This window comes from Pristis pectinata, chromosome 8 (genome assembly GCF_009764475.1).
Source record: "Pristis pectinata isolate sPriPec2 chromosome 8, sPriPec2.1.pri, whole genome shotgun sequence".
Classification (NCBI taxonomy): Eukaryota; Metazoa; Chordata; class Chondrichthyes; order Rhinopristiformes; family Pristidae; genus Pristis; species Pristis pectinata.
The window spans coordinates 88,021,844-88,036,093 of NC_067412.1; the positions used below are offsets into that span (position 1 = coordinate 88,021,844).

The 14,250-nt window shown below is 36.6% G+C and overlaps 1 protein-coding gene across 2 annotated transcripts in view; it reads left to right on the top strand.

Annotated features, from left to right (window-relative positions):
• The window catches only part of LOC127573194 (insulin receptor substrate 2-B-like), an 81,561-nt gene that overhangs the window by 36,650 nt on the left and 30,661 nt on the right, over positions 1-14,250 (top strand). Inside the window, exon 2 of one of the 2 annotated variants that reach the window (XM_052021191.1) lies at positions 8,053-13,992. The exons of the other annotated variant lie outside the window; for it this stretch is intronic. Within the exon in view, the coding sequence (XP_051877151.1) occupies positions 8,053-8,057 (5 nt within the window). The 3' untranslated portion in view covers positions 8,058-13,992. Of the gene's footprint in view, positions 1-8,052; positions 13,993-14,250 lie in introns of those variants that run through there. 2 annotated transcript variants of the gene reach the window in all.

Here is a 14,250-nt window from a genome sequence, read left to right on the forward strand (position 1 = left end):
TTTTAATGTACTCTTAAACAAGAGTTTGACTTTTTAAGGGGAAACTATGCGTGGTATTTACTTTATCCTCAGCATTACCCAAAACTGCATTTCAGTCTCCTCCTTTCACTGAAACTTCTAAAGAATTTTCTGATTTACTTAAAATGTTTAGGGTTTAGAGTCCCAGAAAGTGTATTCTATATTTGGGTTTTTTTTATTTATCTTGCCTGCTTTGTGCCAAACTTCGAAATAAAATTAGGAATCTTATAAAACACTTCTCACTGAACTAAAAATGTTAACTTACTTATTGAAAATACACTTTTGATTTTTGTTAGAGAATAGTAACTAGGCCTATGTTAATCTACCACCATAATATATGTGGAAAGGAAAGCTTCAATAAATATCTCGAGTATTTAGCATATGAAATTTTTATTGGTGGTTTATATTTGTTTTATTCTGGATTAGGTTATGGAAAAATAAACTGTTGCTTGTACTACAGTAATTATAAATTGTGTAGCTCTGTTGCATAGATTAATAATTTTAAAATTTGAGAATTAGGAAAAAAATATTGATTGTGAAATGCAACAGTAGCAGTACACTTACTTGATGGAAGGGAAGCTGCATATAAGGTGGGTCTCCAAATGTCTGAGGTGAGCTACTGCCCATAGAACATTGAACATTACAGCACAGTACAGGCCCTTCGGCCCACAATGTTGTGCTGACATTTTATCCTGCTCTAAGATATACCTAACCCTTCTGTCCCACATAGCCCTCCATTTCTCTATCATTCATGTGTCTATTTAAGAGTCTCTTAAATGTCCCTAATGTATCTGCCCCCACAACCTCTGCAGGCAGTGCGTTCCATGCACTCACTATTCTCTATGTAAAAAAAAACTTACCCTGACATCCCCCTTATATCTTCCTCCAATCACCTTAAAATTATTCCCACTCATCCCTCGTGTTAGCCATTGTTGCCCTGGGAAAAAGTCTCTGACTGTCCACTTGATCTATGCCTCTTATCATCTTGTACACCTCTATCAAGTCACCTCTTATCATTCTCCTCTCCAAAGAGAAAAGCCCTAGCCTACTCAGCCTATCCTCATAAGACCTGCTCTCCAATCCAGGCAACATCCTAGTAAAACTCCTCTGCACCCTCTCTAAAGCTTCCACATCCAAAATGAGGTGACCAGAACTGAACACAATATTCCAAGTGTAGCCTAACCAGAGTTCTATAGAGCTGCAACATTACCTCATGGCTCTTGAACTCAGTACCCCGACTAATGAAGGCCAATATGCCGCCTTAACAACCCTATCAACCTGCACGGCAACCTTGAGGGATCGATGGACATGGACCCCAAGATCCATCTGTTCCTCCACACTGCTAAGAGTCCTGCCATTAACCTTGTGTTCTGCCTTCAAATTCGATCTCCTGAAGTGTATCACTTCATACTTTTCTGGGTTGAACTCCATCTGCCACTTCTCAGCCCAGTTCTGCATTCTATCAATATCCTGTTGTAATCTACAGCAATCTTCTACACTATCGCTTGATACCATTCAATTAATTATGTCAGTTGAATAGCTCCAGAAGATATTTATACTTGATGTTCATTCATAGTAGTAGTCTGTATGTAGTTGTCTCAACTACCCAGATAGTAATTTTTTTTAATTTAACCATTTTCATTCCTTGGTTTGATTTAAGTTTTGTTTTGGTTTTTAAGTTCACCCTAATGTAAGGAAACTTCAGACTTTTCAGAAAACATTCATTTGAAGAGGATAAATATCATAAGAGATAATATCTTACAGATCAAGTTCTCATGGGTGACTAAGGAGTGAAATCCATTTGATATGATAAACTTAATCAAGCCTAATTTGTTCCATGTCAACTGCCTACCCACACTTGTCTGGGCCTAACGTGGAAGGTGTGGTGACTCTTAATTGAACAGCAAAGCACACCAAATCTCAAATAGTGAATGCACCATCCCCCAAAATGCAGTGACAACCTTTTAACAAGAGACATGACTGGGGACAGAGCCTCAGTACTGTGCATCAAGAAAGAGCTGGAGAAGCTGTACAAAACAGTGATCTAATCATAGCTTTATATAAAAATTGAAAATTATTTGATTCAATCTGTAACTAGGGTTTAATATCTAAATAAAGCAAACCATGAAGGCATGAGGTGTGAGTTGGCTATGGTAGATTATGAGATATGATGGGAATAAGCAGTGGCTAACATTAAGAGATAATATATTTATTATTTGTAAACTATGTATTAAAGGCAAAAAACAAATTCCAGTAGGTAGTGGTACAGCCACTGCTATCAAAACAAGTTAAAGATAATATCACCTTTCAGTCTGATTAATTTCTCCAACACTAAATTTTATAATAATTTCTTTGAGCTCCTCCTTTAGATCTGCAGTTCATTATTTCCAGAAAGTTTTCTGTATCTTGGAAAAGTTAACACAAACAGTGCTGATGCAGGGTATCCACCCAAAATATTCACCATCCCTCTGCCTCCACAGATGCTGCCTGACCCACTGAGTTCATATAGCAGTTTGCTTTTTATTCCAGGTTACAGCTCATGTCTCCATCTGACATACACATTTGTTTAAGTCCTGCACCATTTCCTTATTTCCCACTATAACTTATCCCATCTTGGTCTGGAAGGGATCCAGTCTTTTACCAAAAAGGTACCTAATTTTTTTCCCTTTTAGCATCTCCGTAGAAGCACTTACAATCTGTTTATTTCATGCTAGCCTGCATTCATTTTACTTCCCTTTCCGTACTGACGCTTTGACCCTCTGGTGAATTCTAAAATTTTCCCATTCCTCAGGCTGTTGTTCCCTTTGGCAATATTCTAATGTTTCTGGCATGATGGTGTGCAATCTGAAGGGATCCTGCAGGTGATGGTGTTCCCATGTACCTGCTACCTTATCCTTGGTGATGAGGCCTTGGTTTTGGTAGTGTCCATGTAGCATATGCAAGGAACTGCACTGCATTCTGCAGATGGTACACACTGTAGCCACTCGTGGTGGTGGACAGAATGAATGGTTAGGGTGGCAGATGGGTTGCCATTCAAGTGGGCTGCTTTGTTATGGATAGCAAGAAGTGTCTTGAGAGGTGTTGGAGCTGCACTCATCTAGGTGAAAGGAAATTATTCCATTATGCACCTGACTTGTGCCTTGCAGACCTTTTGGATTTCGGGAGGTTAAGTCACTTTCCCAGCCTTTGTCATGCTCTTATAGCCACTTTATATGCTGTTGGACCAGTTTAGTTTCTGATTAGCAGTGACAAATATTTTTCAAATGTTGTTTGGTATTTCAGTGAGAGCCATAGGATGTCCTTCGCTAAAGGGAACTATATAAATCTAGTTGTTTTTGTAAAGGCTCCTTATCACATTTTTCAAAAAGCCTGGTCATTCTTTCCAGTATCTTGGCCAATATTTATTAAGTCAATCTATGTTAATAAAGTACAGATTATCTGGTTAGTTAGTTCTGTTCTTGCAACCTTCATGCATGGAAGCTGTGTTTCCTACATTGCAACAGTTGAGATTGCATTTCAAGAGCACTGTTTAGGCGTGCTCTGGGTAGTTGTGACTGTGGAACTGGAAGCATAGCTGCTATACAGTGAACAAAAGGACTGCTACTTCCTTAACTCAATTTGGGTACAGTTTCAGCTAATGCTCACCAGTGTCGGTTGGTAAACACTGTGGTTTTACAAAAACATTTGTAGATTTGGTGACAAGATTAAAAGCTTGAGCTGTAACACAGAATGCTAGTATGTTACAAAATACTGCTTGGGGCAATAAGCAAATATTTCCCAGATTTGAGTTGGTGCTGTAACAGTGAAATTTGTTCCGCAAAAATGAATCTCTGTATAGTGAAATTTAAAAATTTCACAGCGATAACTTTTCAAAGTGACATTTATTATTTTAATTCTCTGAGATTACTGCATAAGAGCATTATCGTATGCTATTATGTAGTCAATTTTCCTGCCTAGCTGTAAATTGCTCTGTTTTACCGTGCATAAAGTGTAAATTAGTTCAGCAGCAACATGCTAGAATGTGAATTTACTATGTTTAAACAATTTTGTTTGCTCTGATATCATGAACTTAATTGCCTTTTGGTATTACATTTAGTGTAAAGTATGGCTACTGTTGTTTGCATTTGTATAAACATAAGATTCAGAGAACTTCTAGCATATTTTTTAAATGATGCATAAAACCCACTCCAAAAATTAAATCATCAGAGTTGATGGGTGTGGTAAGTGTACTGATGCAGTAGAATTTGGGATTTGAGATTGAGATAAATTTTTAATACTGTATTTAGGTATCTAAACTGGCATTTGTTATTCTTTATTTTACTGATGCATTCATTGTGACATATTTTAGTCCCAATCAAATAAATGTCAATTAATATTAATTAATATGTTTGGAAAAATATTTCTGTTTATATCTGGTACAAAGAAACCATCCCCAACATAATTTAGATTTGGGTTCTGAATTCAATGCAAAGACACAGCCATTGATAATTCCAGCATAAATGCAATGTTTTTGTACTTAAACCCATGCCACTGAAGTCGGACTTTGTGGCCATCAGTTCTTTCTCCTGATTTATAAACAAATCTGGATGCATATAATGTCAACTTCATCTGCAGTAGCTTTCAAGTACAAATCAAAATGCTCACAAATGCTGCATAAAACTTTGACAGCCAGGTAAGTTGTACTTCATGGATTAGCTGGTGGTCTGAGCTACCAAAAATTGAATGTTTCAGAATGTCCCTTGAGCATGTACAAACTATTAAATAATTTTTAAAAATATATCTAAAACAAAATACCCAAAGGTAAAAACAATTTCAGAAATTTTAAACTAAAATTATTTTTAAAAAATGAACTCAGATTTGGGTTCTCTCAATTCAAATGAGGGAGATACCACTCTCCTGGTGGGGATGTATAAGGTGGAATTCCTGACGAGTCTTATCATCAGAGAAAAGTTGGGGAAAGGCTGATGAACCGGCAAGTTCAGAACCTCTGACAATATACTAAAATATCTGCTGACAATATATATGTATTCAAGTTCTGGTTAGTGGCATGCCTGTGTAGGAAGATCAAACCCACTCACCTCTGAGGAAGTGACAAAGTGTAAACTGTGGAAAGTTTTATAAACTTGATTTCTAGCACAGCAATTAAGAGCAATTCTCAAATGTAATTATGGATGGACAATAAATGTTGACTTTGTTAACAATCTATATCCTGTGAATGAATTATAAATAAAAGGATACACTCAGAGCTGCAGGATTCTAAATAAATTTTGGGAATGAATAAGGAACTAATTGGAGAATAGGATTAGAGTTCTTGAAGGTAATGTTATGTTGGCCTGGAGGAAGAAATATTGAATGCCTTACAGATTGTTGTTGGGACCACTTTAATTTTTTTAATTTGCAAAATGTTTTGGATCCATACTCCAGATATGGAGTTGGTGGTGTAGATCATGTAATCAAGAGGCATTCAATTAATATTAATATGAAGCATGTTGGATGATGTGTATAACTAGACAAGATAATACCAAGTATAAATTGCTTAATGTAGGAAGAATGGATGACAGATGCAACCCCTGAGTGCTGTCAGAATAACTTGACCTAGGAGCCTTATTTTTAACTACTTACACAGCACATAATTTTCACTTAATAGTGAAATAAAAATGACATTCCAAGTGGCTGTGACATGCTGAGCCCTCCTTTACCATCTACAATTTTTAACAAAGTCACCAAAACTCTCTCCCTCCATTGGCCACTTGGAGCATTTGCAACAACAGCCCCCTTTCTTGTCTGTTTTCAGCTTCTCAAAATCTACTCACGCTACCTCCAGCAACATCAGCCAAAGACAAAGGATTAGCTTCTGGTGACATCCAGCCTCTTAACCACTTCTCATAGTAGCTCTACCAAATCGGTTTTCTTAATGCAATTCATCGTTTGTTCTTAAGTCATTGTTCTTCCAGAGGCATAATGAGAAGGTTGTTAAGAATGGTGACCAAAAGCTTGGTCAAAGAATCATGAAAAAAGATGGATTTGAAATGGAGGAGATAATATTAGGGAAATAATTCCCAGAAGTTAAATGTCCAATTCATAATGAAATGAGAATTGGACAAAAGATCAAAGAAATGAAGTTCTGGAGGAATTACGTCATTTGGGGCTATAGGCATGGATAGGGTTGCAAGATAAAGGCCATAAAGCTAATATTGCATATGAATGAGAGTTTTAATCGGAAACATGGGTGAATATGGAGTTGATCAAAGTCAGCATAAGCAAGGGTGAGCAGCATTTGATATAAGGTAGGATGTGAATTGGTCATCAGGGGCAAGGGTGAGCACCATTTGGTTAAGGATAGGATGTGAAGTACTATATGAAAAAGTTGGTATTGAATACAGAACGGTGTAACATACCCAGACAAATGATGAGGTACTGTTCCTCAAACAGGAACAGCACAGCATCTTCAGAGTAGGCATGTTATTTCCAACTTTGGGTAACTGCCTTTCTGTCTGTATCAGAATTGACCATTCCTGCCCAATGTCATCCGTTGTGATATTGGCTCAGTTTTATTCTCTCCATTAGTACAGCCTGACCTGCCGAACGTTTCACATAGCCCAGCAATGCACAACAGAGACAAAAAAGGATAATCACCATCTCACTGCCCCATTAATCCATATGATCTGGCCTTGCTCTGTTCTAGACATTCCTTTTTTCCTATCCATTCCCCCATCGCCTTCTCTACAACTTAAAATCACCTCTTAATCTCCTTCCCAATTCTGAGGAAACATTTTTGTTTCTCTTTCCACAGATGCTACCTGACCCGAGTGTTTCCAACATTTCATCTTCTGTTTTTATTTTGGATTTCCAACCTCTGCAGTTTTATTGATTTTTCACTTAAGATGTATTGTCTTTATTGTGAAAAGGAAATGTGGGGGACTAACATTGTAGCTCAGGACTGAATAGGGAGCCAGTGTTGTGGAAGAGCAGAACAGTAGAATGAATCAGAAAGGCAGTTTGCAGGAGGATCTGGAGACTGCTACATGGACGATGGAGGGGTTAAGGGAGGTCATTGGGAGTTGTGCATTCGTGTGGAAATTGACCTAATCTTTGACCAGCATTACCAAGAACTACATTTAGATTTTGGGGACTCTAGAGTGAATGATGCAATAGTGGGAAATTGGGCTGTTGCAGATGCTCTGGTTACAGTTGGATTGGTATGATGAATGGTTTGAGTAATTCTCACAGTGAGCTATTCATAACTTGTAAAATACAGAGTGCTTGTCACCCCTATTTTCAGAACAAAAACTATTGTCATCGTCCCATGTGGGATCAAGAAAACAGACTCGTATGAGCTCTATGTTTTAACTCTTTGCAGTATTTGTACTCCATGTAGCATTGTCAACGGCTTTAATATTCCATTGATATGTGGAGCCTTTTTACCACTTTGATTCTGATGGTATCATCCTGACTTGTGTATGAATGCTTAAATTGGGGTATTTCTGATATCCATAAAATAAAAGCACATGTCACTGCCAAATGGAAAGAACTGGAGCAACAAATTTCTGGAAGAGAGATTATAAAGCTCCATTTAGGATAGAGAATTTTAGAATGCCAGATTAGGTTGAGATTCCTAAACAGCCGTGCAGGGGTAGAGGCATGTGCGAATGAGATTAGGGTCACCATGTTGCACTCTCCAGGATGACATTATTGTTGCATGAGAAATCGAGGGCTGATAGGAATTGTTCCTAGAAAAAAATGTTACTTTTACAGCAAAATGTACAGAAGCTTGTTTTGCAAAATCTGGTTTGAGTACCAAATAGTGAACAAACTGCATTGTTTATCTTTCGCTTACAATATAACACTTTGTACCCAGCCACTTGGTCAGTTTTGAGTTGCAGGGTAGATTTTCATGTAATCTTGATGAATATTGTCCTTGGTATGAACTTGATGCTTACAATGAGTGAAATCTTTGAATACTTTAGCAGTTTGCTGCCTTTCGTACTTTATAGCATTCTGATTTTAACCAATTTAATTTTCTGTTTTCTACAGATTAAGTACACCAACGTGATTAGAATCCATGTCAACAGAGGAAAGGGTTGAGTGTACATTTTCCCATGGTACCTACCATGCACTTGTACAACCTGCTAGATGGAACTGGTACTGTCTGAAGCAGTCACACTTTGCAAGAATACACACGTACCTGCTATTTTCCCATGAACAAGATTGGGAAATGTCAACACATGAATCTCAACAGGACAAGGACAACAAATTGCTGCCTTTTTGGTACTTCCTTCAACAAAAAGACACTCTTCCTACAAGTTTCAGCTGAGCAAAAAAGAAAAAGAGCCATAGCTAATGTGAACCTATCTACTGAAACTTTTTAAATCCATTTGAATGTTAATAAAGTAGTTAAATGTTCACCATTTTTGCAAAACATTTCACAAATATGTTTAAAAAAATCTTTTTATTAGTGTTCCCCAGTTCAGGCACTAATGGGCTTTCTTTGACTAGTGCCATGTGGAGTTAACAAAAATCGGAAGTGATTTGTAAGCAACATTACAATCATTTGTGGAACATCATGCATGTTCTGTGGGATATTTAAGTATATTCTGTTTTACTATGCACCCAGATATGTTATTTTGGAAGGGTAGCAGTTTTGGGAAAAATAATTCTTACAAAGGACTAACAAGTTTTATAGACCATTTATTTAAGTTTCACACCTTTGGAAAATCAAGCTGGCATGGTTCACCAGATCCCACAGCTTTTCAGACCAGCTGTATATAGTTCATTGCTTTCTTCTTCTTTAACTTGTGCTGTTTAAAAACAGTCATGTTGGAAATCTTATGTGGCCTTGAGCCAAGTAGGCCAAATTATCAAACCTTGTGAATGCAGCATAGGTTGACAAAAAGTTCAAACTTTTGTGGGCAAGCTAACTTCTCTTGTCAGGACAAACTAGGAAAATATTTGTAAACCCATTTAAAAGTTTCTTTTATCAGGTATTTGATATGTTCACAATGTCAGTTATGACTAGACTGACTTCATTTTGCTAGGGCACTTTTCCTGTTTTTAAAAGCTGCTTTATTTCACTTTTTAAATCTATGGTGTTGTTGATGGCTTTTGATCTGCATATGCATTATGTAAATGCAAATGAAAATCCACTGTCAGTATCCCTGTCAGAAGCGTCCATTCAGAAATGTGCAGATTGCATTCTCCCAAAAGTCTTATTATGGTGCACGATTTTAAAAAGTAGTCATTGACATTTACAGTTTTCCTCCTTGCTGTCCCCTGGGTTAGTTAAATTTTTTGTGACACTGCCTTTGTAATAACACAGATATCTCCACATCCTCTTCTACACAGCTGCAGAGGGAATGATGCCAAATATAGTCATCAATGGTGATTTTTCTTTTCTGTCCCTTGATCTAATCTACTTGCAGTACAATTTGTGTTTAATTTGACTAGTGACTGTGATTTCTGTCCCTGCCTCCCAGTATCATTTTTTTTGTCCAAATTATAGCAAGGAGCATTTCATTTCCTGTGGATGCAGTTTTGGATAGCTTAAGTTGAAGTTTTTTTCCCCACTTTATATTGAATGGAGAAATGTGAAAAGGCTTCAGCAATTTAAAAAAAATGTTTGTACTTGGTGTAAACGAATGTAGCTTTAATTATTGGTATGTGATGAACTATATTTATTCTGGGTTAGAGGGGTTAATTTTGGTTCCAAGTAAGACTATCCAAATTTTTTTGCAGTCCCATCCTAAGTACTGTTTAAGAAATCACATAAGCAGTGCTTTCAATAAAGGGTGTAACTGAAAAAGAACTTCAGTCTTACTCTGTAACGTTAGTCGCAAGTGTTACGGCCAATACAAATACAAATATTACTCCATAAAATGGGTGTCAAAAGATACTCGATACAACCTGGATTGTTATTTATTATCAGGTTTGTGGGATTCATTTTTGGGTGGTTTACTAAAACCTATTGTTGATTTTCCCGTGTTGTACATTTTCCTGAACAATTGAAATGATTATTTATGGTACCAACAGTTTATGGACCATAGTGCTACCCTTCAACAGTGTTAATCTAGTAGAAGGTGTGAAGAATGCTGGCTGCTTTTAACAGTGGTCTAAATAATCAGTGATAATCTCCCTGCACAAATTGCTCCAAGCTACTGGGTTTAGTATTCAGTTCATTTGGCCTATCTGTTTTTCATAAATTGTGAGTATGTTCTTTAAAAATCATCCAGCTTTCTAATGTTATTTCTGAAAAACAAAAGGTTTTTATTACATCCAACTAATCCAAGTCGAGAAAAGATAAAGGTGTATAAATTTGTCTTTGGTTGCTAGTGCTAAGCAGGCACTAAATATTGGCTGCCCATTGTACTCTCCTACTGATATTTATTTCCAATTAATACAATAGCTCCTATTTGGTATGTTTGACCAAAAACAATTTCCTACCCATAGTTTCACTGAGGGGATAAGTCTGAATAAACACTAAAGTACTGTGTTTGTCCAGTTGAATATAATTGCATTGAATTTTTTTTTGATGATTAGGCTTTGTTCATTTTAATTCACTACTCAGCATATGGACAGGAGAATGACTGGTCGGCTGTCTTATTACATAGGATGAAGGAGTCAATCATGCTCTTTATTTTTCATTATACTCCTTGATCCTATACTTCCCCACCTAGCTGAACTAGGAAATTTATGAAGATGGTTTTGATTGTCTGGAAACCTGAAGTGCTTTTGTTAGAAGTAGGGAATGGAATCTGTGGAATTGTTTGGACTCCTTTCATGCTCATTGTTGTGCACAAGACATGTATATGCCAGTTTGCTTGTCCCTTTGACCTATAAGAATAGGATATGGAAATGGGAGAAGTATTTTTTTTAAATCTTTGGGTTCGAACTTTGAATGATTGGCAAAGGATTAACTAATTTATGTTATGCCTATCTGTAGGAAATCATCCATATTAATTTTCTTGCCTTATTACAGTTTCGTGCTGAATTGGAAAGTAAGGGATCTAGCTTTCTACGTAGCAGCTCAGGTGATTCATCATGGGATTCACTGCATTGGACAATATTTCAGAATGCCCTAAACAGTTCTTAATGAGATTCACTTGCTGTAAGAACTGCTTCTAAATATTAAAATAAAGTGGGGGCATCAGATAGTCAAATCTGAGATGATTTTGTTAGTGTTCCCCCATTCACGTGCTCTTTTGTATTTTATATATATATATGTTCTCCTGTTTGGAAGAGTGGCTCAAAAAATAATAGATCAATTATCATCTGCACTTTTTTTATATAGTAACTTTTAGTTGAAACTAAGCAAGTTTTAAACCTTGGAGGGGGGCAGCTCCTGGAATGGATGATCCTGTTTGAGTCTTTATTATGTGCATTAGTTTATTTCCCACCTAACTCTCCACTCTCCCCCTCTCTCTCTCTCTCTCTCTCTCCCCCTCCTGCTTTTCTGAAATTTAATCTCATTTAATTGAAACTGGCAAGCCAGAATGACTTGCGTCAAAATTTTTAAAAATGCTGGAATGACTCGGCAGGTCAGGCAGCAGCGATTTAAACCAAGGTGGGATGCATCTTCAGCATTACTTTCCTAATATTGATCTTTTTCCCAACTGATCATTACCAATTACACCATTTACGAGCAGCAATAGTGAAGTGGTCTGAAAGCATATCGATTGCAATGATTTCTCCATTAGAAACCTAGACCCTTTGAGGCAATCTCCATGGTTTGTGTCATCCAGCTTGTCGACACTATTATTTTAATTTCACAGAGGAAATGGAAAAGAGGGGAAAAAAAAGACTAAAAATCTCATTTTAAAAAAAAAGCTAGTGAAGAAATAAAAGGACTGGAAATTTGACTCTGGTGTTGACATGGAACATGATTTTTGTTTCCAACTGCAATTGATGAAATTAAATAATGGGTGCTGTGCATAATAGGAAGCTAATTCAATGTTGTCCATTTTGTGCTACCACCAGCGTCTAATTTCTTTCCTCAGTGGATTGCATCTTGAGCACAACTAGAAACAACAACTTGCACGTTCTAGCACCTGCTTTTTCCTGTAAACCTCAACCAGCCACAAAGGATAATAAAGGTGATGTGCATTAGTAAATATATGCATATGTGAACCACATTTACTTGAGCAGTTCTGATGGTATCCTAAATGAAAGAGAAATTTTCAATGAGCATCAGTAATACCTTAACCTTTGTTTACTTAAACTCCTTGCTGCTTACGATGTTTGTATTGAGTGATTTTTGGGTCGCTGTGTGATGAATTGCATGGCATAAGTAAAAGGTGATATAGATGGTTACAGTAATTATGAAGTGAGAAAAATGTTGCCTTTTGCAACAAAGTTGGTTGTTTTATCTGGTTTTGGATTGCTGCTAAAACTTAGATTTTATGCTATTGGTACAATAACTGCTACTTGACCTGTACTAGGGTAATGCGATTCTACAGCTTGTTCTAATGACTGCAGATTGCACCACTGGTAGTAAAGGTATGAATAGTATGTGCTGACTTTGGACCACAGGTGGTACTATGTGGATTATAATAGTAAGGTACAAATTTTAGTTACTGACCCATCCCAATGAGAATTATGTGGTTCAGTGATAATTATAAACACCAGATACTGCATGAATATGTATTAATAGAGATAGGAATACCATTCTGTTAAGAGGTCTATACCAACAAAAAAATTGGGGGTGGGGTGGGGGTGTGGGATTCACAGCTGCACATCTATTGTAAGACCACTATAGTTCTTAGGGGATTTACTATCCTATATAGTTTCCTGAATTTAGTATAGCTAGAGTTAATATTCTAGTACCGATAGGTACTGAATGGGAAAAAAAATGTAGTAGATCTAATTGGGCTGGTACATTTTGGTACTATTAGGGTTTTTAGATTTTTTTGGATAGTTATGATATAGTCAACATGTGCTGAGAAAGGAATACCAGGATCATCATGCAGTTTAGTTAATAAACATCTAGGTCCTGAAGGTTATTAGTGCAAGAAACTGAGCACTGGCAACTTGTGTGCTGATTTTATACAGTAACCTCAAAAGCCAACTTATGGCCAAATAGGTATGGCATATACAGTATGCAATGTTTTTTTTTCCTCAGTCTATATAGCTTAGAGTTAAATAAATTATTCAGTATTGTGCTGGAAAGCTATTTCCGGATAAAGATTTACATATCATTTGGTAGGTACGGGAAAAAAAATTGTTAGTGGTAGAAAGCAACATAAAAGCAAATGAGAGAAGGTACCTGCTTCTATGTCAGGGAAAAAAGCAGCGTGATGAAGTTACAAATTCAGGTTCATCAAGATATGTTAACTATTTTTCTCAGTATATTGGTCAGTACCTATAATTTCTGTCCATCAAAAGGCTATTTCCCTTGCCATGTATTGTAGTTGGACTTTGCACAAATCATAGAAAATGAGTTGGGAAGGGTGTGCATTGTGCAGTTAGTCATTGTTCAAAAGTAATTATGGCTAGTTACTGTAACTTGGAATGCATTAATTTGAATATCAGTTATGAACTAAGGGAGGAGGGGGTGGAAAAGGAGAATTAGTTTGGGTGGTTTTCACTTTCGCATACACAGGTACCTTCCCTCATCTCATACATGCAAAATAAAAGTTGCATCTTCCAAACAATAGTATGCTGCTGTATAATAATAAAAAAAAACAAAGATGGAGCAATTGTATTCCTTTTGTAAATTAATTTGACAAATGGACATAGTTTTTTTTTTGGCTGTACAGAAAAGCAGAGGGTTGATACTCTATATATTGCTATTCCTGCACCACACACAACAGAAGGTTAAAAATATCTAACTTTATCTTGCTGTGTCTTCCACTGTAAATATTGTTTAGCAGTTTAATGTTAATCCACCATGTCTGTGAATGGGAGACTGGCTTAGAGTTCTGTATAGTGTTTATATTTATCGCAAATGCTTTCCATAGAGCTACATGCAATAAAATTGTGTTCATGTTATTGCTTACATCTTGTAACTTTTCTTTTTTAATCCCAATGTGTAAGATGAACTGTTCTTCGCTCAAGTTTTGATTCCTGGTGCACCTTTTCTATATGTATATTAGCCCAGACAATCATCTTTTTTTGCCAGACTCTGTTATTAATATCCTTTCGAACTTCTTTAATGGGGATAATCTCTTCATCCTTTCATAATGCTGTGAGTGCAGAGTAATGTAACATCAGCACGTATCATTTGGCCCAGCCAAATACTAA